Genomic DNA, 24,063 nt, shown 5'->3' on the forward strand with positions numbered 1-24,063 from the left:
TATTTTATCCCTACGAGTCAAGCGTCAAGATGTGATCAAAGCTTTACGAGCACGTCCCGCCTTCGCAACGGTTGAAGCAATCCCAAAGATAGAGCTGCCAGAAAGAGTAACTCTCAGTGGGCAACACGCTGGATCGCGCTCGATTTTTTGACGATCGAGAGTGAATTGGGCAAAAGGTCATCGCAAGCCCTGTCTTTAAAGACTATGTTGAGTCATGCGCTGATGTAGAATCAAGTCGCTGATCGAATCAGATCGAAGGTCATAGGAGACAGGACAACAGGAGCATAGCAGCGTGATGTACGAGTATGAAGAAGGAATGGAACAACACAGGCAGCGTAATATGTACTATGGAGGGTTGTAAAATGAAGAAAGGAAGAAGAGGGAAGCAGCGCTGATATCTAGGAGGTAACAGTCATATGACACCAGTCAAACGTCATCACACCCTGGTAAGAGCCTTCAGAACAGTTTCAAGGGCGGTGCGTAATATGTACTTGGTGTGAATTTTATCATAGCTTCTTGGGATTGAGTTGTGATTTTGTGGAATTGGCTTACGCCTTGCATTATCTAGTCGCAAGGGTGCTATGTCGCTCTACACGCTCCGGGATTTGCTTAATGTCAATGAATGATCGTTACATGACACCACCTACATCCAACCTCTCGCAATTGCCTTTTCTAGTCTACCAGTCTGAAATAAGAGAGAGGAGGAATATTTGGAAGTTTGAAGATTGAGTGAAGTTCGTTCTCGGGGTATAACTTTAAATATCTGTCATACGACAATATGAGGAACGGTTTCATCTTGACAATAAAACATCAACGGTGGAAACATTAATAGGGGTGACTCATGGGCATGTCATCATCATCATCACCATACCTTCGGCCCAAATGTTTGACCATCAGGCAGGACAACCTGAATAGCGGTATCGGTATAGTCCATAGTCGAGAGGGCCTTATCGTTACCCCACCAACTCGGGAAAGATGATTTGCTCAAACTAATAGCGAAGAGCATAACAATCAGGCACAAGGCAGTACCAACATCCAGCCCAGCGGATACAACATAGTTGTACTCCATCCACCAACCACGCCAGCGATTACGGATATACTTGTTGAAGACGAACCCAACGGTTCCCCACATAAGATAGGTTAGCGGGGTAGCGGGGGGAATCATTCCTGTACCACTGAAGATGACGGGAGCATTTAGGAACTTGGCCCGGCTCTGGGGCCATTTGCGAGCGACGAGCCAGATAATGATAGGAAGGGCGATACCGGCAAGCCAGAACCACTGGAGCGTGGCGTACATCTGGCCGATAGAGAACATGCGCCTAGGGCCGATTACACCCCAGATGACAGAGGCATTGAAGAAGACACGTCCGTTCGGACACGTGTACTTGTTTGCCTGTGTCTCAGAACAAATATCGGTGATGCTGCCAAATGCCCAATTAAGCACTGCCACTTGAACCACTGAAGACCAAATGCAGGAGGCCATTTGTGCCCAGAAGGTAACACGCGGGGGAACCTTCATATAATGACCTATGGATTGTCAGAATCGTGAAACATAAATTTCCACATGAGCGCAAAGCTTGTGGGACTTGAAGGGCCTTACCGAGCTTCATATCTTGACAAAAATATAATGCCTGAGACATGGAAATATATCCGTATGTCTTGAAAAGCATCATTGCCATTGGCTTGCCAGGCTGGATGTAACCAACAATGAACTCAGTGACAACATTCAGGCCGAGTTGAATATTCGTGGTAGCCTGGATCATGCCGATGGGTAGGGTCCAGACTAAGGCAATAATGATGGAGACGAAAAACGCCCACCAAGACATATGAGTGGGGTAGGAGAGAACGACTGCCAAACCAATAGCTGTCATAATAACAAGGACGGCCATATACCACCAGATAGGTACTGTTTCATACTTCGCCATAAGACGAGCGTGAATATCCTCGTCCTTCTTTCCGACCGCCCGCATGCGGTTCCAGATCTCCTTCCCATGGAATAGGCTGACATGGACGATAACGGCGGCCAGGCCAGCAAAGGATAAACCATAGCATAGAGCGAAAGTGGTGGAGAGGAAAAGCGGCGAATAGCTCTGATACTTGGCCAGGTCAAAGGTGTATTCGGATGTCAAAATACGAGTGACATTGTAAACCGCGCCAGTGTTGTCGTAGCTATCCGAGTCTGACATAGGCAGGAACTTTCCATAGTAGATATTGGAATAGTGGAGTGCCGGGGTCAGAATCCAAAACCAGGCGACCATGCCAATTAAAGTGTTGGCAATAGCAAACCATGGGGAGGTCATAGGACTGGTGACATAACCAGAAATGATAGACCAGTCGAAAGAGATGGGGATCAGAGAGATACCAGTGGCTCCACCAAATAGCTGGTTGACGATAACGTTGTTTGGCTTGATCCAAGTGACAAAGGCAAACACACTCAGGAAGGGGGCGATCAGACCCGGGAACCAATACCAGCAGAAGGCGCCGACCATGATGTACATGAATAGGCGATACCGGTTGATGGTCCAGCCAGCTGTCTTAGCGGGGTCTGGTGGATTTAGTCCACGTTCGTGCATGGCGGTAAATAGTGTGGTGTTGACCAGGTTAGAGGGCCAGATCATGGCAGGAGGCTCTACCAGGAAGCGATGCAGCACTCCACCCAAGCCGAATCCCAACGTTTGAGTCGAAATTGTTGTGAAGATTTCGAATGGCCATCCGTAGCGTTGTCCGTAGAAGCCTCGCTGTGCGGTAATAATATCGAGTGTATACGCAAACCCACCAGCGAAGGTTGCGTTGGCCATAATAGTGATAACGGCATGCTCTTTTTTAGTGAAGGGGCCAGGGTTTAGCTCAAGCTTGTTGCCAAATAGAGTGAAGGTGAGGTTGGGAAGGAAGCGAGCCCAGGCCACACCGAAGGGAAAAGCAACAACTTCGGCGATATACGAAGTGATAGAAATGGTAGGGCTGTGTAGAGAGAAGAGAGCGTTGAGACCAGAACCGAGAGTTGCAAAAATGAGACCTAAGACCCAGGCGCGAATGGTGTTGCCCGTGCCTCCTTCATCATAATTAGGGACAGCGGCACAGACCTCGGGGTAAGGAGAGTTTTCAAGTAGGTCCCCAACAACTTGGGACTTGATCTCAAGGTCTCCAGCCGCTAAGGCTTCGTCCAGTTCCTTCTCGATCTCAGTAGGGAGATTCGGGTCGAATTTGTGTGCCTCTTTGAGCTCCTGCAGATCCTCGATGGTTGCAGGAGGCATTTCGGCCACCGAAATGCCGGTGGACTTGCCTGACATGATTAAAAGTCACAATCAACTGTGGGAAACAGAATCAGTCTATCGAAGTACGAAGTTATGCCATCGGTCTATATAACATTTGGATTATCGCAGCTGAACGAATGGTGTTATCGCCTCTAGTCGCATTGACCTGGTGCAAAACCGGAGCTCCGTGTCGGTCCGGCGGCGAATGCTCAGATTACATCTGCAACTAACGCTAGGACTAGCCACATAGGGTACCAAAATCGCTTATTATGGACCGTTATTGCCCCCATGGGGAGACATCTGCCCCACCCAGTGCGACCCGCAATACCGACCGAAGTAGTACTTCGTATCCTGTAGGTAGGGATTGTTCTCGACCTCGACACCTTATCATAGGGTAAATCATTTTAAGTCAATACATTTCAATGTCAGTGTGCAATGTATAAATGATATAGTAAACTTTATTTCGGCTGATATCAACCGTGGTTGATTAGCTAGCGCTGGGTGATAGTGCTCAGATATCTCGCTCGAGAACTTTGATAGGTAAGATTGATTCGCGTAATCTTACCATCGCTATGTGCTAGCTTGGTTTGTCTAGCTTGCATTAGAGTTGAAAACCCGGGTTTGGCTTCTGCCAGCCGATGGAACCGTTGGCTTAAATCCTAAACCGCATTCCGACCGGGACATTGATTTTTTTGATTTATCTCCAAATTTTGATGGAAATTGCCGAGCAGAACTTTTGGTCCATGGCACTTAGGGGCGCATTACGAATTTGTTTCGGTCAACGCCAGGTTTAGCATAGATAAGAAACACTACAGAAGCACGACCCGCCAGCCCCACTCCGTCGATTGGCCCTACCCAATGGACACTTCCACACAACATCTGTTGATTGCGCTATACTTGACTGAGCTAGATCGAAGTCTAGATGTGAGAACCTAATTGCTTGGCTTGCATCGTCCGCCGTGAACGACCCTCCCCAAGTACCGTTTCCCTACGTGCCAAGCGCCGCCACCGAGATGTCTTGGGCGCATAGCTATCTATCACTTGACCCTATCTAGCCTGTTTTGTCACTTGTCACCGGAATTTAGTACTGATTGATGCGACATTGACCCAGCCAGGAGCTAATACTATCAGCTGAACGTTCCGGCCGCTAATAAGGCCGGAACTGTTCGAATTGATTTCCCAAGAAAATATTAAAAAGAGACAAAAGAAAAAAAATAAGAAAAAAAAAAGGGTTGCCACTTCGCAAGCCGCGACGCGCCTCGTTATCTCTTGCTAATCATGGGCCCGGCTACTGCATGCCGAAGCGCTTGGAATGAATACCCCACTGATAAGTCGAGCATTTCCTTTCGGTGATTGGCGGGAGAGTAAGATTGAACATGGGCGCCAGAAAAGAAAGCCGAGGTTACATGAGTGGTCGTGGCAAAGGAAGATTTGGAGTGTTAGTCCTTTAATTGGACATGGTCCCTGACCTAAAGAAGAGAAACAGCTACACGTCGACGGAGCTGAGAGCAAGAGAGGAAGGAGGCAACGAATATGACTATACGTTGACAACAAGGCCTCATAGCCCCAAGTGCTATTAGATCTCTATGTGCTAGATAGTTCGACGAGGAGTGTCTTCCCGACTTCTTTCGTTTCTCCTCTCCTCACTGAGTGTGTACAGAATCTAGGAGACCGTTCAGAAATTAATGTTACAATCAAACGAGGAATGCCAAGATGAACAGGGGTGACCAAGGGGCGTGCAAAACGAAATTCTGTCGTGGCTATCTTGGGGAAAGCAACTCCTCTCGAGCCACTTGTTCGGTCGCAAACCTTCCTTGCTTCCGCAAGGATTTACGTTGTATTCGGACTCTCCACGTGCAGTTTTTCCCCAACAGACATTTTTCCAGGTAGAGGTGACATCTGACAAGCAGATCTTTTTTTTTTGGTCACGGTGCGAAGAAGCAAAACAAGTCACCCACAACAATACACAATATGAAAGCACACTGGCATCATGGAAATACAAAGGATCTGCAGAGCACTTCCTGGAGCGGAAAGCAGCAGATTGCAGTGTAAATTCGGGGGAAACTCGGTATAACAGGGTGGAGAAGTTCTCATTTCTTGCCCGCACTCTCACCGCCGCAACATCTGCAAGCCAAGCAAAAATTGCAGAAAGTCTCCTCCCCGAGGTTTGGTCAATGGGGTTCCTTGGCTTGGAAACTGTGGGGTTGAATGAAGTCTAACAGCTCACTAGTAGTATTCTCGAGGCACGGGAGCCGAGTATGCGATTTCATTGTGAATAGTGGCGGTTAGGATGTCTAGAATAACATCACTGCCCAGCTGATCGCCCATGATTGATTAATACGGGACGAGGGGTTCTAAAATTAGGATCATACCCTTTTTTTTGGCAGGCTCTATGTCTCTCGATCTCATTCCGTTGGTTCATAGGATTGCTTTGGTTACGCATGCGGAGTCCGTGCGGGATCCCGGCGGTCGACGGTCGCGCCTCGCAAGGAGAAAGTCTATTCCGGGTAATCCTGATTAGCCAAGACGTACCCGAGAACTGAACTCTCCAACGAGTAGACTGGGAAATCCGGGGAAATACATAGCCCCGCTTTGGTACCCGATTGGAGCGCTCTAGGAGATTTGAAATTGAATTACCGAGGATAATCCAATTGCAGATTATGGGAACTGCTGCCCCAGGTGGCCCCTAGCGGTATTTCCTAGTCTTAAAAGTAGTAGCATTTATAGCACTTTTGATCTGGGATGCATATATATGCAGTACCGCATTACGACTTCTTGTTTCATCTAGTGCACAACCGCCATACTTAGAAACAGAATGCCACGGGTGAAGAGCTTGCACGGGACCTGATCTTCTTTAACCCCCAGATAGGGATTATTTCCAAACCACATACCTCTGATCAGACTCCTTCCATCATGGCGGGTGTGCTCAAGTGTCACATGAGCATAACACATTGCTAACTCTATCTATAATGCGATCATTGCCGATTTACGTGATCTCTTCAAAGAGGAGGAGAGGGGAAGGAGACGGAAAATAACAGTGGTAATTGACCTTTGTAAATACATACTTCAGCGAGGGATAATTGTACACACAGGTGTCGGCCATCAGTGTCCATGTGGAAGTGGAATCCAGACTGACTCCGATATAGTACGTTCCATATCCAGAGTACGCTGCTCCGATCCAAGTAGAAGATTCAGTCAGGGAGACCAGCTGATCACCGATTCGTTCTACGTAACCAAGTCACCCGTAAGGGTAAGGCTACTTTCAATCACAGCGATGAATGCCTTAAGCGGAAGAGAGTGCACTATAATCGGCATAAACAGCATGGTAGTCAAATTCTTGAGTCACTTGGGAGTAGTCGGCAACAACTACAATGCCGGACTCTGTCGTAATAGGTGGCTTCCAAAGCGACATATGCAATCACATTTCCAAATCACAGGGCAGGTATATCATCGCGAGCAACTCCACAAAAGATGGGTCAATAGCCAAAGTCGCACCGAAAAATCTTCCGGGTGAAGAAATACAACAAAACCAGCTAAAAGACTCCTATTTAAAGTTATATATGTAATATAAATTTTTTGTTTTATCTTTCCAAGAGCGTAGAGGATACTGTACCACTGCCGATACGAGCTGTATTTGTAACAGTGTTTTCGATTGTCACATAACCAGCAGGGCTATCACCAGCAGGTAAAGAACAGCGCTTGCCTCCGGAATGATGCCGGACATCAGTTGCAATGATTATACCATTGCCGGAGGCATACAGTCCATGGGCAGCAGGGCCAGAGCTGTAAAGCCGAGCTCCATCAACGTGAACAACAGTGTCAGATCCACAAGCGTAAATGTTGGCAGCACCGTTGTGAGTCGTTACATTGATATTATCGGTGATGTAAGACACTAAAACTTTGGACATTAACTGCTACGTTCAATCCCCAGAAGCTAGCTTCCCACAAATTGGTGAAGTACCCGTGTTTCACAAATTTGTCATCTATAAGATTGACGTCTGCACCGGCGGTGATGAGGATAACGGATGTGTCATTAGCAGTCGTGCTCAAAGTCTTATTATCAACTGTAGTACTTTCTGAAGTCCTATAGTATTCAACAGTGGCGACTGAAATGTCATGGAGAATCGTTGATTTTGGCAGTGGTACCGTAGTTATTCCGTCCTCCATCTCGAATCACCATATTCATGTATTGCATTATTCAGTGTCGCAGTAATGTATCGAGCTGGATCTGTCTCGTCCAATATTTGTCAAATGAAACTGATGATTGAAATGACATTCAAAATCCTACGACCGATGACTAATACTCTGGTTTGCTTATTGAAATTGGTGGTTTGGATAATGGCATGTTTACGCGCCGAGATGCACAATTAATCCACTTTTTAGCCATTGTGTTGCCCTTCAGAACAGGCAGAATAGTCCACTCTCCAACAGGTTTTCCGGATTTCCGAAGTTCCATAGATGCGAATCTTAGTATCATGCACGGTATTGAAAGTCCCACAAATGGTGATAGGTAACCCGGACGTGGGGTACCGCCTACTCGCCCTTCCCCTTGTTTTGAACATTTTTCCGACACACTTCAAGGTACTCGACCAGACTCTATATATCCGTTCTTGACTGCTCATTCCCGGCTTCCTTCTTCCATAGACCTATCGATTCTAACCTCAATCCCGAGGTCCTCTTGAATGTCGACCCGTCCCACAAGGAGCATCATGTCCCGCATCCCCGCATCCACAAGCCCCACGTACCCCGGAGTTCCCAGTGGCACGCTATATCCGATGCCCACGCCTTTCGGAGCTATTTGAAGCACCGATTCCTTTCTTCTCGGCTTCAAGATTTTTTTTTTTTCAATTCAGCTTCCACTTCATTCCAAAATGTCTTCCTGGACGCACCTTGTTCGTTTTGTCGCCGTCGAGGACAGCCAAGTTCACCTCGGCCAACTAGTCGATACAACTCGGGATGTTGGACGCGATAGTGCTGACGGGGTCAAAATTGCCGTTAAGGTCATTGAGGGTACTATCTTTGACGGTCGCGTTACAAAGGAAGTTTTGCATGTGAAGCAGGTGCGCGCTCCTGAATAGTATCTTCGATTCAAGTCTGGGTCTTCCGCTGACATGGAACAATTCCAGCTTCTTGCGCCCGTTACACCGGAGCAATGTAGCTACATCCGCTGCCTGGGTCTCAACTACGTGGACCACGCCAAGGAAGCAAACCTTTCTCTCCCCAAAGCACCAGTTCTTTTCACCAAGCCTCGCACTGCCCTCGCTGGCCCCTACCCTGCCACCATCAACATCCCGAAGTGTGCACAGGATGGTAGCAGTGACTACGAAGCCGAGTTGTGTCTGGTCATTGGAAAGTCTGGCAGGGATATTCCCGAGGAGGAAGCTCTAGACTACGTTCTAGGCTACACTGCATCCAATGATGTCTCCGCTCGTACCATGCAGATGATTACGGCACAATGGTCTTTTTCGAAGGGTCTTGATGGAAGTTGTCCTATTGGTAAGCATTGAATGGTTCTCGATGTACTCAGTTGCTCATATAAACCACCATAATAGGCCCTGTCCTCGTGGCACCCTCCGCGATCAAAGACCCTCAAAGCCTGTCGATTCAGGCCATTCATAATGGTGCTACCGTTCAGGATGGACATACTAAAGATATGATCTTCAATATTAAGAAGCAGATCTCATATCTCTCCCAGGGCACCACACTCGAGGCCGGAACACTCTTTTTGACTGGAACCCCTGCTGGTATCGGGTATTTCCGAGAGCCACGAGTGGTTCTCAAGGATGGCGACGAGATCTCTGTAAAGATTGATCAAATCGGCACTCTTATTAACAAGGTCCGTTATGAAGCTCGTTGAGACTTATAGAGGAATTTCAATAGACATTACCAAATATATTTATATTCATACATGACTTTGGTATGTACACTGGTACGAGATACAAGATTCTTTAAGTTGAAACTCAAGATGTAGGTATGAGTCTCAGTTGCTGAAGGTATACATCTCTCATAGCTACTACTCTCTCTTGAACGGGCAAGTGCAGTTGCTTGTGCATCTCATGGTGCCGCTCTTGGTTCCTTGGTCCGGGCAGGACACCCCTTCACAGTGAAAGCTTCCACTCCCATATGCTGCGTGATATCCGTTGCGTCGAGCTCTTGATGACTAGGTATAATTATATGAGACATGAATAATTTTTATAAGATGTGCTCACCTGTAAGTTGTTCGGATCAATAGGAAGGATGTTATTATATACATGAATTGAAGCGTAGAAGAGCTATTGTCGTCCGGGTCAATTTGGAGATACCGACGGGAAAATCGACAAGACGCTGCAAGTAGCATATCGAGGTTCCTGGAGAGAATTTTGCAACCTGAAATTGTTCTCATTGAAGCAAAACCTAATTTACATGGCGCTATATAGGTTACTCAGTCGAGGCCTGAGATAAGAACTCATTACTTCAAAAACCAGGAAGGCACTTCGGGACCCCAAACCGCCAACGACTCATCACCCGCAGGCCCATAACCTATTGGGGTCTGATCATTAACCAAATCTCCGTCGGCGTAATGCTCAATCATGTTCCCTGTAGTATCCCACCAATAATCAAAGATTTGACTACCAAGAATATGGCGACCAACACCCCAGACAGACTTGTAGCTTTTCTGAGCGAGCCATTGGTGGCCTAGCTTCTGTGTGTCAAAGTCGTGAACCTCGAATGAGCAGTGATGCACGTGAGTTGTTGGATTCGAGCTCATGAAGAACGAGTGGTGGTCGACGTGCTCATCGCCACGGTCAACGTGGGCAAACAGGGCGACGTTCTTTTTGCCTCCCTCTACCTCAACATAAAGGAAATCCGTTGGGACGATATTGAAGTTCTTGGTGTAGAATTCCACCAAGGCTTCAAACTTTGTGGTACAGACTCCATAGTGACCAAGCTGGAGGGATCAGTCAGTATCTGAGATAACGGATATAGAGGGGGAAAGCTGACCTTGTGGACTGCCGCAGGACCTGGCTGAAATCGCTGGAATCTACGAACTCGGGGCTTGTCGGTCTCGAAATTAATTTCGAGCTTTGCTGGATATTTGCCAGGAACAGCGGGCGTTTGCCCATGGAACAGATTCATTGCAAATCCATCAGGATCAGTCAGAGTCACCATGTGGCCTCCACCCGGAGCATCGGTCATCTCTTGGATCTCGCCCGCCGTTGGGAGCTTTGTTGCTCTGGGGAAAGTCAGTGTTGGACTTCCTCAATAATTCGTCTTTGATCTTCCTCGAATATTGCTTTTCGCCACTCACCTCTCCAGATCCTGGTACGACTCGACTTGAAAAGCACCACCCAGGAATTTCTTGGGTCCCTTCTTCGCATAGTAGACATAAGGGTCTACCCCATACCCCCGGTACCAAATTTCATCATCATTCTTCTTGGCAATGGTCATACCAAAGTCTGTATCAATATTAGTGGGGGAACTTATCTTAAAACGATGATAGCATACCTTCCAGGAAAACAGTAATCTCTTCTAGATCAGGGTGCTGGTATCGCATGTGCGCCAGTCTCACCAAGCGGATCTGGGCGTCAGTTTCAATTCCGCATCGCTCCCGCCATTGTTGCACACTTTCGGACTCGGGTCCGATCGCGATGATGTCCTGGATAGAGGCCCCGTGATTTGCTTGGATTGTCTAGAGTCATGAATAAGTGAACAGTTATAAAGCAGAAGGAATTCACGACCGACCATTTCGAGTATCTCAAGATCTGGTGTTGCAGTTAATGGGTTCCAAGTTGATTTTCCACACTTATACAGATGGACCACGTCACCGCAAGGTCCCGCTGCAGCCCCACATTCTCCGCATTCTCCTTTGCGGGACCTCACTACATCCGACTTGATGAGATGCGGAAATGCGGAGATATGGGGAATATTCGTATGCTGCTCGTGTGGCACATAAGTCGTCCCACGACATTTCCACAGGTATGATACGTCGATGGTGAATTCGTGGTCCAGGTCTTTTGATGCGGCATTGATCCGTTACACTACTTTCGCTGCCTTTATGTCTGTATCAACACTTCCAGATTTCCAATGACGGTCAAGAGCGTTATGGCTGAGAGCGAATATGAGACAAGCGTTTCTAGAGATGCATTATGGAACGGTACGCACCCTGGGTTCTCTTCTTCACAGGTCTTCCCGGCTCATATACCTTGACGCAGACCGAAGGCCGCACAGGCCATGTAGGGTTCATATGCCACAAAGCAACCAGTCCTTGAGAAACATCTAAAGATCGCGATAACTTCATCGAGCTTCTGTCAGCTCAAAGCCAGCTCTACCATGACGGAACTTTATGAGCAACCTTTTTCTTTTTTTGGAAGGTGATCATATATATTGCCATTATCTCGATGCTTAAGGGAACATACACCATGTGAAGTTGGTGCCGATGGGAAGACGGAATTTACCCGAAAGAACTTCCTTGGGTCTTTGTGTATGCGCATGGAATAGGCACATCAGTAAGCTGTAATACCATTTTGAAATCACAACGATCTCATATGCATTTTAACCTTTGGGTAGGTCCTTTTATGATGAAACTTGGTTAGCACTAAATTGGGAAATCTCACTTCCCCCTGAAAAGACGCATCCCAAATTTCCTTTGTGCAAACTCTACGACCTCTTCTTTCCAGAGGCCTTCAGGTTGGTCTGCAGTCCAAAATGCCCTGCTGTCTGTGGTCAGCACGGAACACCATCTGATAGGCTTTGGCGCTTTGGATTTGTGGTTCGTGCTGGTGAAGATGGATATCAAACTTCCACATCGGAGGATATCCAACAAGTCGTTTCTCCTTATATCACCCACAAGGGGCCTCGAAATGGGTGAGTCGGAAAAGCCTGGAGTTTGCAGAGAGCATTGGTCCTGATCTCTCTGCAGATTGACCCAAGACGTTGTATTTCCTGAAGACTGCATCCGCGTCCTTCGATCCAGACCTTTCTGCTTTGCCGCCCGGAGTTGCAACAAATGGTCGCACGGTCGCGTAGCGCTGTGTGGAGATGCAGCACATGTCTTTCCGCCATGTCAGTTTCTTTCCTCCCCTTTCAACCCCTAACATCTGTACGCACATTCACAATCCCGTGTAGTTGTGGTTAAGTAAATGCCTCGAGCTTTCGGGATGCTACCTCGCTAGCCTGGCGTCTCGTTATCCTATGTCGACAAAGTATCTCAGCCAAGCCGAGCAGACATGAAGAGATTTGACAGGCTGGTACATCGAACGAAAGCAGCAACTAGAGCGTTCTCTTGCCTCGACGATCGAGAATGGCAAGTTCGTGACGGAAGGTAACCCTGTCAATATTTTTCTTCGTGATTGGTCTCTCTTTTTCATGCATTTTGTTCCCAGCCGGAGGCGCAATCTCAGACTGGGCCGTAGGAAGGAAGGGCTGGTGCAGTATCAACATTCACCTGGACTGCCCTTTGATCCCAGTCATAACGGGGGCACCTGCCTCACACAGGTATATCTCAAGGCTGCGGACTGAGCAAGTGACATATTATTCTCGGATGATATTATCTTTGGTCAACAGAAGAAAGGTCTGTTCCAGCTGTTTGTTTCTCTAAAGAGCATGGATGAACTGACTGCTGCTCGCGAGGCAATATCTCGTGTTGAGGAGACGTCGAAGGGAGAAGTTCATGCTTCTGAGATTACTTTTCTCATCCAGTCCATTTCAATCATCTCACAGACTGTGGTCAAGTCGGAGGCTACTTCGGTTTGTTGTCTGGCTACTGGTGAGGAGTTTGCTGGATCATCTTTGTGTCTTGGGCGGCCAGAGCCGGGGTACTATGATCTGCTATACCTTTGGCGGGAACTGAAAGAAAATATGTTTGTACTGATTCGGCCTCATCGCAAGGTTTCATCTATGCCGCTTGTAACGATCCATGTCGCTCAGCTTCAGAAATTGGTCAACCCGGCTGTAGCATACCTGCACGAATAAGTTAGTCGCTTTGGAATTAACATGAAGTGCAGTTACAGTCCATCCTTGGCGCTATTGATCCGGTTCCTGTTGACTTATGTTTGTGAACTTGGACGTGCCTCCGAGAAAAAAGTCTGGGCCCAGAATAGAAACTTATGCATCAGAATCATTTTGTAGAATCGATTTCCTTTTTCAGAATTCAGCAATTCACAGACGTGATATTCACTTTGTACTTGAAGTTCTAAAGTATTGCAAGATATAGCAGGCAAACTTCTCCAATTCCATCACCGTACATATCTCTCCTCATCCTTAACATCAGGAAGCAATAAATTCAAGATCGACCACATCAACTGCGAGATCCCCCAGTGTCCAGCCCTCGATAAGATATCCACCAGCCCTGAGAACGTTCTCGACTCGGAAGCTGTTGGGCGTAACACCTTGAATCCATTCGCTTCAAACAGCAGTCTTTGGCAGTTGACACCAATCCTCTGCAATGCAGAAGATTGCATGGTCAGCCGCGAGTCTGTTGTATCCGTTCCGAAGCGAGTATAGCAGAACCAGACCAATGCTGCGCGAAATATGATTCGTGGAATGTGCATGGGTGGCTCAGTTCCGATGTTCTCCTTCTCTAGCTCGCGGAGTATAAGTGCGGCATGTAGAGCACAGCATTGGCCATCTTGGGATGATGCCCATGAACGGACGTGCTCTACGTGGTTTTCTGCCTCGGCGAACCCTTCTTTGCCGATTGCAAGTTCAAGTCGATTTATGTCAGCGTACAAAGAGAAGAATATCGAGTGCCATAAGGTGGATAGACAATACGAGTCCACTTTGTGACCTCTGTTGGGGCTGATGTGCAATTTGTGAAAGTTGATCAGTATATTCTCGAAAGATCTTCGCTCAGTCGGATCACTGGTATTCTTCGCTTCGATGGCCGACGCGGCAAGCCCTTCGAGTTCGAGATAGTTGTGGAAGTCACTTTTCGGAGGAGCAGAAGAAGACAGGGTAGCCTCATTGACTATTGTTTCCGGCGGGTGCAGGTGAGTTCCATAGATATGATTCTTCGAGCTGGATAATCGGCTCATCATCTTTTGGCTCCAGTCTTCCACGGTTGTTGCAGCCCAGAGGTCATCATCGGATAGCGGTGGTAGCCTTTTCGGTGAATGTCGCAGGTAAGGATCCGTGAGGAACAATTCTGAAATCTCAACATCATGGACGTGAACTCCTGCAAGTAGTCTTTACCGCGACATTAGTGGCTGAAATTCCCTTAGTCGTCTCTTTTGCTCACCTATTCTGTTCTTCTGCCTGGATCCACTTCTTCCAAGCCTTTTCTGGGGTATCCAATATTTCACTCAAGCTTATATAGTCCAATGCTTTTTTGGGCTTCGATGCGGTTGCTCTCCTGGCCCACTGCTGAGTTGATTAGAACAGGTCATGTGTGCAGTACCGGATTACCTACAACAACCAAAGTACCGTGAAAAGTCTCCGCAATCAGTAAGTCTTTCTGCCTCTGGACCTGTCAGCTTTGAAGTTCTCAATATACAACCCTCGAGCTTACTTACCCCCGACAGTAGTCCAAACGTCTGCCCTATGAGAGCCGCCTGAACCATGGCAATGGTCTCAGGCCCTTGCCTCGAGAAATGTCTCTCCCACTGTATGAAGTTAGTCGTGGCTCAAAAAAGGTTGGAAAGTTGACGGACCGATGATAAAATGGCCTTGTTGAGGGTCTCAAAGACTTTGAGCCCCTGAGATGCAGCATGGGAGGATCCCACAAATAGACTTCCCAAGGAACAAAGAGATAGCAAGAGGAGTGAGCTTTTAGAGGATGGTCTGAAAGTCGGAGCATGCACAATAGGAAACACGCGATGGAATTTGGTGAAGTACATTTGGACACAAAGATTCTAATGCGTTAAGCCGCGAACACAAAATTTTGGAAGGTGAGGAACGTACCAAAAAGTCCGTCGATGGAAGGGGGAGAAAGGGTATGTCTGGCTGCAGCTTCACGGCCAGGCTAGCTCGGTATGCCTCATCCACCTGTGTCCGCTCTGTACCCGTGTCTGGTGTGATTTGCCCTGTTCGTGAGGTCCCCATGAATGTGTACCAATACCTTTGTACCACATCCTCGCAACATGAGGTCATGTTTTCTGTAGGCTGTCCGGGGGTGTTGACGAAAGGTGCATGATGCCACTGGCTTGCATTTCCAAGGGGGAGCCATTGGGCAGTTGACATCATGATCTCTGAATTGAGAGCAGAAATATCAAAATCGTCGTCTGCAAACCACGCTGGCATTTCAGTATTCGTATTCCCGAAGTTCCATGGCCCATCTTGACTGGGCATATCCAGACTTGCGTCTGGTTCTGTCAGATTAGACTGGGACCCTGGCGTTGGGAACCCAGGCACTCCGTTTGTATGTGTCTGGGCCAGTTCTTCAACATTTGAAACGAGGGTGTTCTGTTGTTCAGCCGGATTGGAAAACGAGTATGATGTTGACCGGAGGTCAGTCGCCTGGGGACATTCCAGTTCCATTGAAGACAATTGTTGTGGAGACGTAGGGGTCTCATGACGGTCTATTGAGTAGTTGTGGTTGGATAGAGAGATTTGCTCATTCTCACAATGGAGTGGTGGAGCCCTGGCACCACTCTCATTGTGAGGTACACCAGTGTCACGTCGAGGTGATTGGTGAGATCTTGAATGTCGTAGAAGAGAGTCACTGGAGGTTCCGTTAGCGTACATCCTCTTTTGCAAGTTACACCACATACTGGCGACTAAAAGCTTTGCTACAGAATGTACAGAGAAAGGGTTTCTCTCTGGTATGAGTTCTCACATGTCGGGCCAGGTGCTCGTCCTTTGTAAACGACTTGGAGCACCACGAGCATATGCGTTGACGTCGACTACGGAGCCCTCCAGTCATTGTAGATAAGAAGATGGTGACGCTGTGTGGTCAGCACGACTGGCTCTGCCTGGATGATGTTCTCACCTCTTTCCGAGACCCTGTTCCGCCGAGTCCCGCACAATTTGGTCCCACGTTTACGTGGGGCCACACCTTCATCCAATCAGATTCCAGACCACTGGAGTGGTCTGAGTGGTTTCCAAGCGCGATCAGTGGGACCCCAACATATTCTGGGGTCTGGGGTCTGGGGTCCGGGGAAACTGGGGAATCGTGCTGACGGGGTTGATGTTCAAGCTGACCTGGTCGCTGGCATAGAAAGGCTCCACGATGCCCATTCAAGTACTGACGCCATTGGTTCGATTTTCAATCTATCAAGATGACACCTAACCAGCCTACCGTTGGGAATACTATAGTCATCGATATGGATCTTGTCCCTGGCACTGATCTCATGAGAGAGGGGGAAGGAGTTCATCTGACAAACGCACCGAATCATCAAACTCAGTGAGCCATAGCAAATTACTTGGTTTCCACGTACTTACCATGGCAGACTCATTCCCCGCCCTTCAGACGACCCAAACGATCCCTTAAACTGGTCTAGGCCGTGGAAGTGTGAGTGCCCATTCACAAAATTTCAGGAGTTAACTAATCATCAAACTCAACCCCTCAGACCTAGTGATTACAGTTCAATTCCTTTTCTTATTCGTCTCGGTGGAGTCGGCTCTCTCTATGGGACCGATGTTCCCACTCTTCGCTGCTGAATTTCACCTCGACGACACGAAGTTGAGTTTGTTAACTGGTGCGTGTGTATTGGCTCTGGGCTTTTCGAACTTCCTAATTGTTCCCTGCTCAAATATATTCGGTCGCCGTCTGACAAGTCTGGTGTTTTGTTTGTTGGGGATCGCTTCTTGCATTTGGCAAGCTCTGGCTACCTCATATAGCAGCTTACTTGCTGCACGCGTTGTCAATGGAGTTGCGACGGCCACCAGTGAGACACTATTGGTTCAGGTCGTTGGGGACATGCTTTTTCTTCATGAAAAGGGCCTTTGGACGGGCGTCTATTTGCAAGTCTTCTCTCGTCTCTGCGACGACGCGGGCTAACATTCTATCAGTATGGGCTATTTTCTCGGGCTGTTTATCGGGCCAATTGTCTCGGGGAATATCGCAGAACGGTATACCACTCCCCGCCGAATCTTGTCACCTCTACGAGTATTAGACTAACCTTGATATCACAGATATGGCTGGCGTAGCTTCTTCTGGCTTTCTCTGGCGCTCACCTGCTTCAACTTCTTGACTCTCCTCACTTGCTTCCCCGAAACGCGGTTTCACAGAGACGTAGCGTCAAAACGCTCGGGGCGTTGTACAAATTCATACGGTTCAGATTCTAAGAAAGAAAGTAATCCAGAGGTTGGGTCAGAACAACTTGAGAACATCGAACCGGTCACCACTGTCGGTACTGGTCGGCCCTCAAAATCTCAGTTCAAACTCTGGAAGGCCCCAGAGACCGAATGGAAAGCCTACCTTCTAAGGGATATTCTCTCCCCTTTTCGACTTTTTCTTTTTCCGATTATTCTTTGGGCAGCGTTAAATGTCGCTGGTCCGGCAAACATTCTCCTCTTCTGGAACCTCACTGAGTCCTCTGTTCTCAGTGTACCTCCATACAATTTCTCGCCATCTAGCGTGGGATATGCAAACTTTGCTTTCGTTGTTGGAGGGCTGCTTGGTCTTGCTACTGCAGGCCCACTTTCAGACTGGATTGCTGTGCGGGCTACAGAGCGCAATAATGGCATTCGTGAAGCTGAAATGCGTCTGCCTGCTTTGGTACCGTATTTTCTCTTTACGATTGTCGGGATTGTGATTGGGGGCATGGGCTACGATCGGCTTTGGCATTGGCCTGTGGTCCTGGTCGTAGGCTATGGGTTCAGTGGCCTTTGCGTGACGACTGTTCCCACTATTGCCATTGCCTATGCTGTCGACTGCTACAAGCCCCTTTCAGGCGAGATTATGGTTGTTGCCACTGTAATCAAGAATACATGTGGATTTGCCATGAGTTACTGGGTCATGCCAATGGCAGGCCGAAGAGGCTTTCTAGAGCCTGCCATGGTAGAGTTTGCGTTGACGATTGGACCGATGATGCTGGGACTACCGATATACTTCTTTGGAAAGCATCTACGTAGGCTGACGATGCATTCTTCTGTACACTCATATGCCGGTTGATTATCTAAGGTGTTCATCAAAGACTCTACAAGGGACTTTGTCAAGTAGCTTGTTTGGTTCGCATCTTTCTGTGGAAATATTCTTGATTCATAACACTTCTAAACATCACCCTCTCGTATACTCCGATACCCGCTACTCTTTTCATACCTCAATGAAGAGATACTAACTGAGTTTTCATATACACCAGACCTGCTTTATATGCAGGAAATTCCAAACGTGATTCACCTCGAGAGCTCGAACTCGAAACTCGAAGCGATCGGCACGTAACGAGACGCGACATGCTAACCGATACAAAGACGCGTTATTGGGCTTGATATTAATTATTGAGCAACTCATCATACCAAGATCTAGCGTTGAATGAAGTACTGCTTTGTCTATATCTTTCTACTTGTTCTGACTTTCTAATTTTTTTTTTGTTTACATTGTGCATCGAGAAACTCGCGGAGACTCACTGGATAATAGGTCTTCTGTTTTCGATGGCGAGAGACATCATGCTTTCCTCGAGCGAGGTTTGGGAAAGGGTGGAAAACGCGGAGGTTGATCATATTGAATACCATACTGTGTCGAGCGTCGTAGAATGGGTAGATAAACACGATTAAAGTTAAGAAAAACTTGGTGGTTGGTTACTTGATTCAAGGCTCATGCAAGATAAAGCAATTAAGAATATACATTGATACTTCCCGATGCTATTGAGATACTAGCAGCTCCAAGCACCTACCAAGGGGAACTCGAGGTTTGAGGGACAACAAAAACTACTGCTTCTGAATTCCCTTTCCGCTATCTGTCTAATATACTGGCACTGGGATAGCATCAAAGTCATAATGCCAGGTATCGATAGATGCCTGGTCATAAACACACTCCATTACATCATTGACCCAGAGAGGCCGAAGTGGCCAGGCACATAGCTGCTGATTCTCCCCCTCATGCTCTCCCTGCAATACAGTGGCATTTAATGTGGTGGGGAAGACGTCATTCTCGACCCATTCGATCAGAGAGCCCAGACTGGTGTCTGGGAACGGTCCATTTGGCATGGCATCATTAGGCGCGCAGTGACCAGCTCCAGGAATTAAAAAGAGGCGGTACCATTCATTCAGAGCTTCGGCACTGGAATTGTAGTCCTGGCGCGGATACATGATGCTCCGCACAGATTCCCAGTAGCGGACCGACGAGGCCGTGGGCACGCTGTAGTCCGCCTCGCCATGGTAGTGAATGATCTTACCGCCAGCTTTTCGAAAGGGGGATAAATCGGGCCATGTCGTCTGCAGCGTGCTGTCATATTCATGCAAGCCCGAGATCATCCAGTCGCGCAACGTATCGTACGTGACACCATCAAGGCTTTCGAGCGTGGTGGAGTTCTTGTACACCAACAGCGAAATGTACTCCCCACCGAGCTCATCAATGGAAAGCTCCCATTTCCCTGCATCCTCATTCCATGCTGTCTCCGCATCATCCAATGCTGCGCCAGGTTGGTACGATAGGTAGACTTGGTGGCCATCCGAGTCTTTGAGGCCGGCTATGATTTGCTGCACAAGTTCTGCGCCTTCGGCAGAGACTGTACCATTTTGTGCTGGAGTGCTCGATCCCTCCGCAGCACAGTAGTATGACTGGCCCACCGTGCTTTGTATGTCAAACTGTAGAAGACAAAGATCAGACCGCGCAATGACGCCGTCGACTTTACCGTCTAGGGGGTCACAGGCAGTTATCGTGAGATTGACGATTTTGTCCAGCTCACACGGAGGGGGGTAATAATCCAGTGTTTTCTCGACAATATTGGAAAACAAATGCTGTGTCTGCTGGAATGACCATCGGAAAGCTGGGGCTCCAACCGCCGCCCCGTCCCACTCGTCGCCGAAACGTTGTAACTGGCTCCAACCTTCACGTCCACCTTCCGAACAGGATGCGTAATAACTATATAGACGGTCGTCGTCGGTCATGTTATACACGTTTTTGGTGAAAGGCTTCCCAATTTGTGACATCTCCCACTGTGCCTTGTAGGCAAACATATACAGGGTCTCGTAGTCAACGCTTCCATTACCAAGCAACATCGCCGTGTCAGCATTGGTGTCGAAACTGCCGAATCCACCATCAGTCGACCCACTGGCAGCACCATATACAATGCCTCCGGGTAGGGTCCACATGCCTGAGTAAATAGAATACCCACCGCCACCGGTGGAGAGCCAGCGGCCCTGGAACTCATTGGGCGCTGGCAACAAGATTTGTAGTAACACTTGATCATCTCGCCCAGCATGTGAATATGCAACAGTTGTGTTGCAGAATTCCACCACCGAGTCGGGGAAAAAGTAAGAGTCAATGGTCTCGTTAAAAACCACATTTGCCGTCACCAGATCCGGGGATATGGTGATTCCCGGTGGGGTGGAAATGGCCGCAAGGGCTTTCTTTAAGTAATTTTTGTCACAGATATCATATATGGTGGCCGCATGGGCTACTGTGGCGATGCCCATGGCCATACTCAGACTACTCATTAACTTCATAGCAGCTGGAATGTGTGCAACAGCCAAGGTGTAGACAAAACTTCTTGGTAAGGGAGATTTCGTGCTAAGTGGTAGATATTGAATCAGGGAGTGCACATCTGCCCTCTTTATACCCAGTGCATTAGGCTTGGTATGCTATGGCTATCTGGTATGTTTACATTGATCATTTTGGTGCCGGTTATTTTCCACAAGCACTTCTCCCCAAATCCCTGGTTCCATTGATTGAATCCCCACAACTCATGGTCACTTAGACCTTCCCGGATGAATATATAACCCTTCGGAAATTTCTTCGTGATACTAGTGGAGAACAAGATATCTCTGACAATGGATCTGGCTTTGACAAACAACTTTGGACGTCATTTGACTTTCATGTCAAGAACATCGCTCCACAATTAAGTCCCCGTGCTCTGGATTGCTTTCTATGTGCATGGTATATTACTGCAATTTCCTTGGAAGCCAACGAGTCCTAGCTCACTAACCCCGCTCTATGTATTAATACGGTTCAGCTATTGATTCGGATGAGCGTATTTCAATACTCAGTAGAATACTTGTTTAGGATTTATCACTGCAAGGGGAGTGATTTATAGCGCTTTTTGAGTACTTGTTTGGTGCCTTGCTCATGTTAAAGCCCGTGTTGGAACGACCCCTACTTTATATAGATACGGCTTCTGTGGGTGATACATTCCGACATGAAGATTCATTCAAAATGGTCTCTTTTCTTTTCTTGCATTCCATACCTATCACATTGCATTTTTGGGCCTGTCTTCTCCACACGCGTTAAATCCAGTTTACCCCATGTCCCACCTTTTTCCCCCCACATTTTCCTGGGGAAATATTAAGCTCCTGCGGTCCAAGCTTGATCGCGGACTCTCGGGAGATAAGTATCTTCCGAATACTCTCCACTAATCGAACGTGCTCCTTGGACTATCTTGATTCAATCACTGATTTTGATTTATCCTATGCGAAATCACTCTTCCTGGTGCCAACTATGGCACGCTTGGCTTAGTCCCAAATGGTCGGACCACACGGTGCTTCCAATTTGCGATGTTAGCCACAATACATAAAAGGAACAATGACCGTTGGCTAATTCGCATGCATCACAAGTTGAAGTTCTTCGAAAATGCGATTCCTCACTTCCATTTGCCGTGCTGCCCTGTTCCTCGGTGTATACGGCATGCCGCACAATGATCGCCTCACAGTGGAGGCCCCTACCGGTACCTTCACTGGCCTGCAGCATCCTCTGTTCCATGATGTGCGTCAGTTCTTAAATATTCCCTATGCACATCCACCTGTTAAGGATCGTCGCTGGTTGCCTCCAGCTCGACTGGCCAAATCAAATTCAAAATACGACTCTACAGCGTTTGGTCTGGTCTGTCCACAGTTCATTAGTGGAGATCCCACCATTTGGAGTAACTGGGTGCCTCAATTTCTCCCCACCTATGGTCCTGAAAACGAAACTGCCGCTATAATGGCACCGACCTCGGGTGAGGACTGCTTGAATCTCGCAATTTGGACTCCAGCAAAGGCCACGACCACTTCTCGATTACCTGTGGTCATGTTCATACCAGGTGGAGAGTTCACAACCGAGGGTGTGACGGTACCATATCAGCTGCCCGGCCAATGGGTTCATCGCTCGCAAGAACACATCGTGGTGACGATCAACTATCGTGTCAATATTATGGGCTTTCCCAATGCCGCTGGCCTCTCTTCACAGAACCTTGGTCTACTTGATACGCGTGCTGCAGTAGAGTGGCTATCCGAGAATATCGCTGCATTTGGCGGAGATCCTGAGAGAATCGTCATCTGGGGCCAGTCTGCTGGGTCGAGTGACGTTGACTTGCAGAATTTCGCCTACTGGGAACGGCCTTTGGTGAAGGGTCTCATCATGATGTCTGGCACAGCACTCGAATATCCCCCTGCTGCGCTCAACTCATCGAGTTTTTCCTGGGTCGCTCAAGAGCTTGGGTGCGACCATCCCACCGATCCAGCGGAAGAGATTACATGCATGCGCCGCGTTCCGATTGAAACAATCCAGAATCTTGTCGGGCAAACAGTGGACGGCAGTAACGCCCCAGGTTTGAATTTTGAGACGAGCATCGATAATGTTACTCTTTTCAGCGACTATACGGAGCTTTATATGCAGAGGAAAGTCTCTCCTATACCTGCTATTATCGGAAATTGTGCCAATGAAGGCGCAGGTCTGGTTGATTACCCTGTTGGTCATGTCTTGGCAGGACCTAGCCAGACATCAATGACGGAGCAAACGCTCTCTGGGAAGCTATGTCCAGCAGCTAATTCATCTTACTATCGGTTTGAGGCCGGCGTGCCTACCTATCGCTATCAATACGCCGGTAATTTCTCCAATATCTCGCCATTACACTGGATGGGTGCATTCCATGGATCAGACATGCCGATGGTCTTTGGCACATACGGTATTGCCCGGGGTGAGGGTTCGACTTTTGAGGCCCTCGTTAGTGAAACGATGCAGAACTATTTTCTTGAATTTATCAAAGATCCAGTACACGGGCCTAAAAAAGCTGGGTGGCCTGCTTTCGACCCCGCCGCGCAACATGGAGGACTAATGCTGCGCTTCGCGGCAGATGGAAAGCCTGTTCAGTTTGTCTCTGGTGATATCGTTGATGGCGAATGTCTGGGTTTGAATATCACTTATAACCCTTCCCCTTGATACATGGGACAAAACATATTGTTTCTCTGGCTGGCTGGTGATATCGGTCGGCTAGTGGTAGGAGGAATTCAATTCGAATTTCTCTTTTACTACTAGTCATTATTAGACATACATGATGCATTTTGATATATTTTTGCTAGATGTTCTAATGCATCGTTCCGATGGGAAACCTTGTACATGGTGCATGTCTCGTTCTGAAGACGCGCATGGCCTCAACGAGAGGCATACAAAATCAATTTCGTGTCAATTTTTGCCAACAATGGTCATCCCAGAGTATCTCACGACCCAGCTCCAAACACTTGTTCATACTCGTCCTTTCAGGAGTGCAATGTTTGTTTGGCCTCCTGGTAAACTCGGAACGTTATGCAGCTTTCCTGGTGTTTCTGCCAAGCTTATCAGGCAGCAATGCTCATTCTGTCAGATGTAGCTAGCTTCTTCAATACGAACGAGTCTCTCACTGACTATTTCTGAAATTTTTTTCTGCTCTTCATAAAACCTTGTCGAAACAAAGAGCAATATTTAAGCTGATCATCCTTGCCTAACAACCACTTGACGTGACGGTAGGTCACCCGGTCTTAATCCTGGGACTGCCGATGACCT

At 47.8% G+C, this 24,063-nt stretch overlaps 9 protein-coding genes across 9 annotated transcripts; 4 read left to right on the top strand and 5 right to left on the bottom strand.

Moving 5' to 3' along the window:
- Positions 1-862: 862 nt before the first annotated feature.
- On the bottom strand, positions 863-3,290 carry N7503_006162 (uncharacterized protein; the record flags this gene model as incomplete). The annotated part of the gene is made up of 2 exons (XM_057065709.1): positions 863-1,527; positions 1,601-3,290. 2 exons carry the CDS (start codon positions 3,288-3,290, stop codon positions 863-865), a joined length of 2,355 nt encoding a protein of 784 aa, XP_056921178.1.
- A 3,545-nt stretch (positions 3,291-6,835) lies between these two features.
- N7503_006163 (uncharacterized protein) lies at positions 6,836-7,162 on the bottom strand (the record flags this gene model as incomplete). The annotated part of the gene is made up of 1 exon (XM_057065710.1): positions 6,836-7,162. One exon carries the CDS (start codon positions 7,160-7,162, stop codon positions 6,836-6,838), a length of 327 nt encoding a protein of 108 aa, XP_056921179.1.
- A 963-nt stretch (positions 7,163-8,125) lies between these two features.
- Positions 8,126-9,111, top strand: N7503_006164 (fumarylacetoacetate hydrolase family protein; the record flags this gene model as incomplete). The annotated part of the gene is made up of 3 exons (XM_057065711.1): positions 8,126-8,314; positions 8,381-8,750; positions 8,807-9,111. The coding sequence occupies 3 exons, from the start codon at positions 8,126-8,128 to the stop codon at positions 9,109-9,111; spliced, it is 864 nt and encodes a 287-aa protein (XP_056921180.1).
- Positions 9,112-9,702: 591 nt separating this feature from the next.
- On the bottom strand, positions 9,703-10,979 carry N7503_006165 (trihydroxytoluene oxygenase; the record flags this gene model as incomplete). Its single annotated transcript, XM_057065712.1, has 5 exons — positions 9,703-10,182; positions 10,236-10,467; positions 10,543-10,690; positions 10,740-10,923; positions 10,977-10,979. The coding sequence occupies 5 exons, from the start codon at positions 10,977-10,979 to the stop codon at positions 9,703-9,705; spliced, it is 1,047 nt and encodes a 348-aa protein (XP_056921181.1).
- Positions 10,980-12,836: 1,857 nt separating this feature from the next.
- N7503_006166 (Monooxygenase FAD-binding) lies at positions 12,837-13,205 on the top strand (the record flags this gene model as incomplete). Its single annotated transcript, XM_057065713.1, has 1 exon — positions 12,837-13,205. The coding sequence occupies one exon, from the start codon at positions 12,837-12,839 to the stop codon at positions 13,203-13,205; it is 369 nt and encodes a 122-aa protein (XP_056921182.1).
- Positions 13,206-13,468: 263 nt separating this feature from the next.
- On the bottom strand, positions 13,469-16,057 carry N7503_006167 (uncharacterized protein; the record flags this gene model as incomplete). The annotated part of the gene is made up of 7 exons (XM_057065714.1): positions 13,469-14,417; positions 14,470-14,594; positions 14,641-14,691; positions 14,744-14,833; positions 14,882-15,082; positions 15,132-15,939; positions 15,972-16,057. 7 exons carry the CDS (start codon positions 16,055-16,057, stop codon positions 13,469-13,471), a joined length of 2,310 nt encoding a protein of 769 aa, XP_056921183.1.
- Positions 16,058-16,447: 390 nt separating this feature from the next.
- Positions 16,448-18,285, top strand: N7503_006168 (uncharacterized protein; the record flags this gene model as incomplete). Its single annotated transcript, XM_057065715.1, has 5 exons — positions 16,448-16,572; positions 16,619-16,680; positions 16,754-17,132; positions 17,181-17,240; positions 17,304-18,285. The coding sequence occupies 5 exons, from the start codon at positions 16,448-16,450 to the stop codon at positions 18,283-18,285; spliced, it is 1,608 nt and encodes a 535-aa protein (XP_056921184.1).
- A 785-nt stretch (positions 18,286-19,070) lies between these two features.
- On the bottom strand, positions 19,071-20,768 carry N7503_006169 (putative tannase; the record flags this gene model as incomplete). Its single annotated transcript, XM_057065716.1, has 1 exon — positions 19,071-20,768. One exon carries the CDS (start codon positions 20,766-20,768, stop codon positions 19,071-19,073), a length of 1,698 nt encoding a protein of 565 aa, XP_056921185.1.
- A 1,129-nt stretch (positions 20,769-21,897) lies between these two features.
- N7503_006170 (carboxylesterase) lies at positions 21,898-23,463 on the top strand (the record flags this gene model as incomplete). The annotated part of the gene is made up of 1 exon (XM_057065717.1): positions 21,898-23,463. One exon carries the CDS (start codon positions 21,898-21,900, stop codon positions 23,461-23,463), a length of 1,566 nt encoding a protein of 521 aa, XP_056921186.1.
- Between the last annotated feature and the right edge of the window lie 600 nt (positions 23,464-24,063).

This window comes from Penicillium pulvis, assembly GCF_028828015.1.
Source record: "Penicillium pulvis strain IBT 33274 chromosome Unknown contig_3_segment0_segment0, whole genome shotgun sequence".
Taxonomy (NCBI): Eukaryota; Fungi; Ascomycota; class Eurotiomycetes; order Eurotiales; family Aspergillaceae; genus Penicillium; species Penicillium pulvis.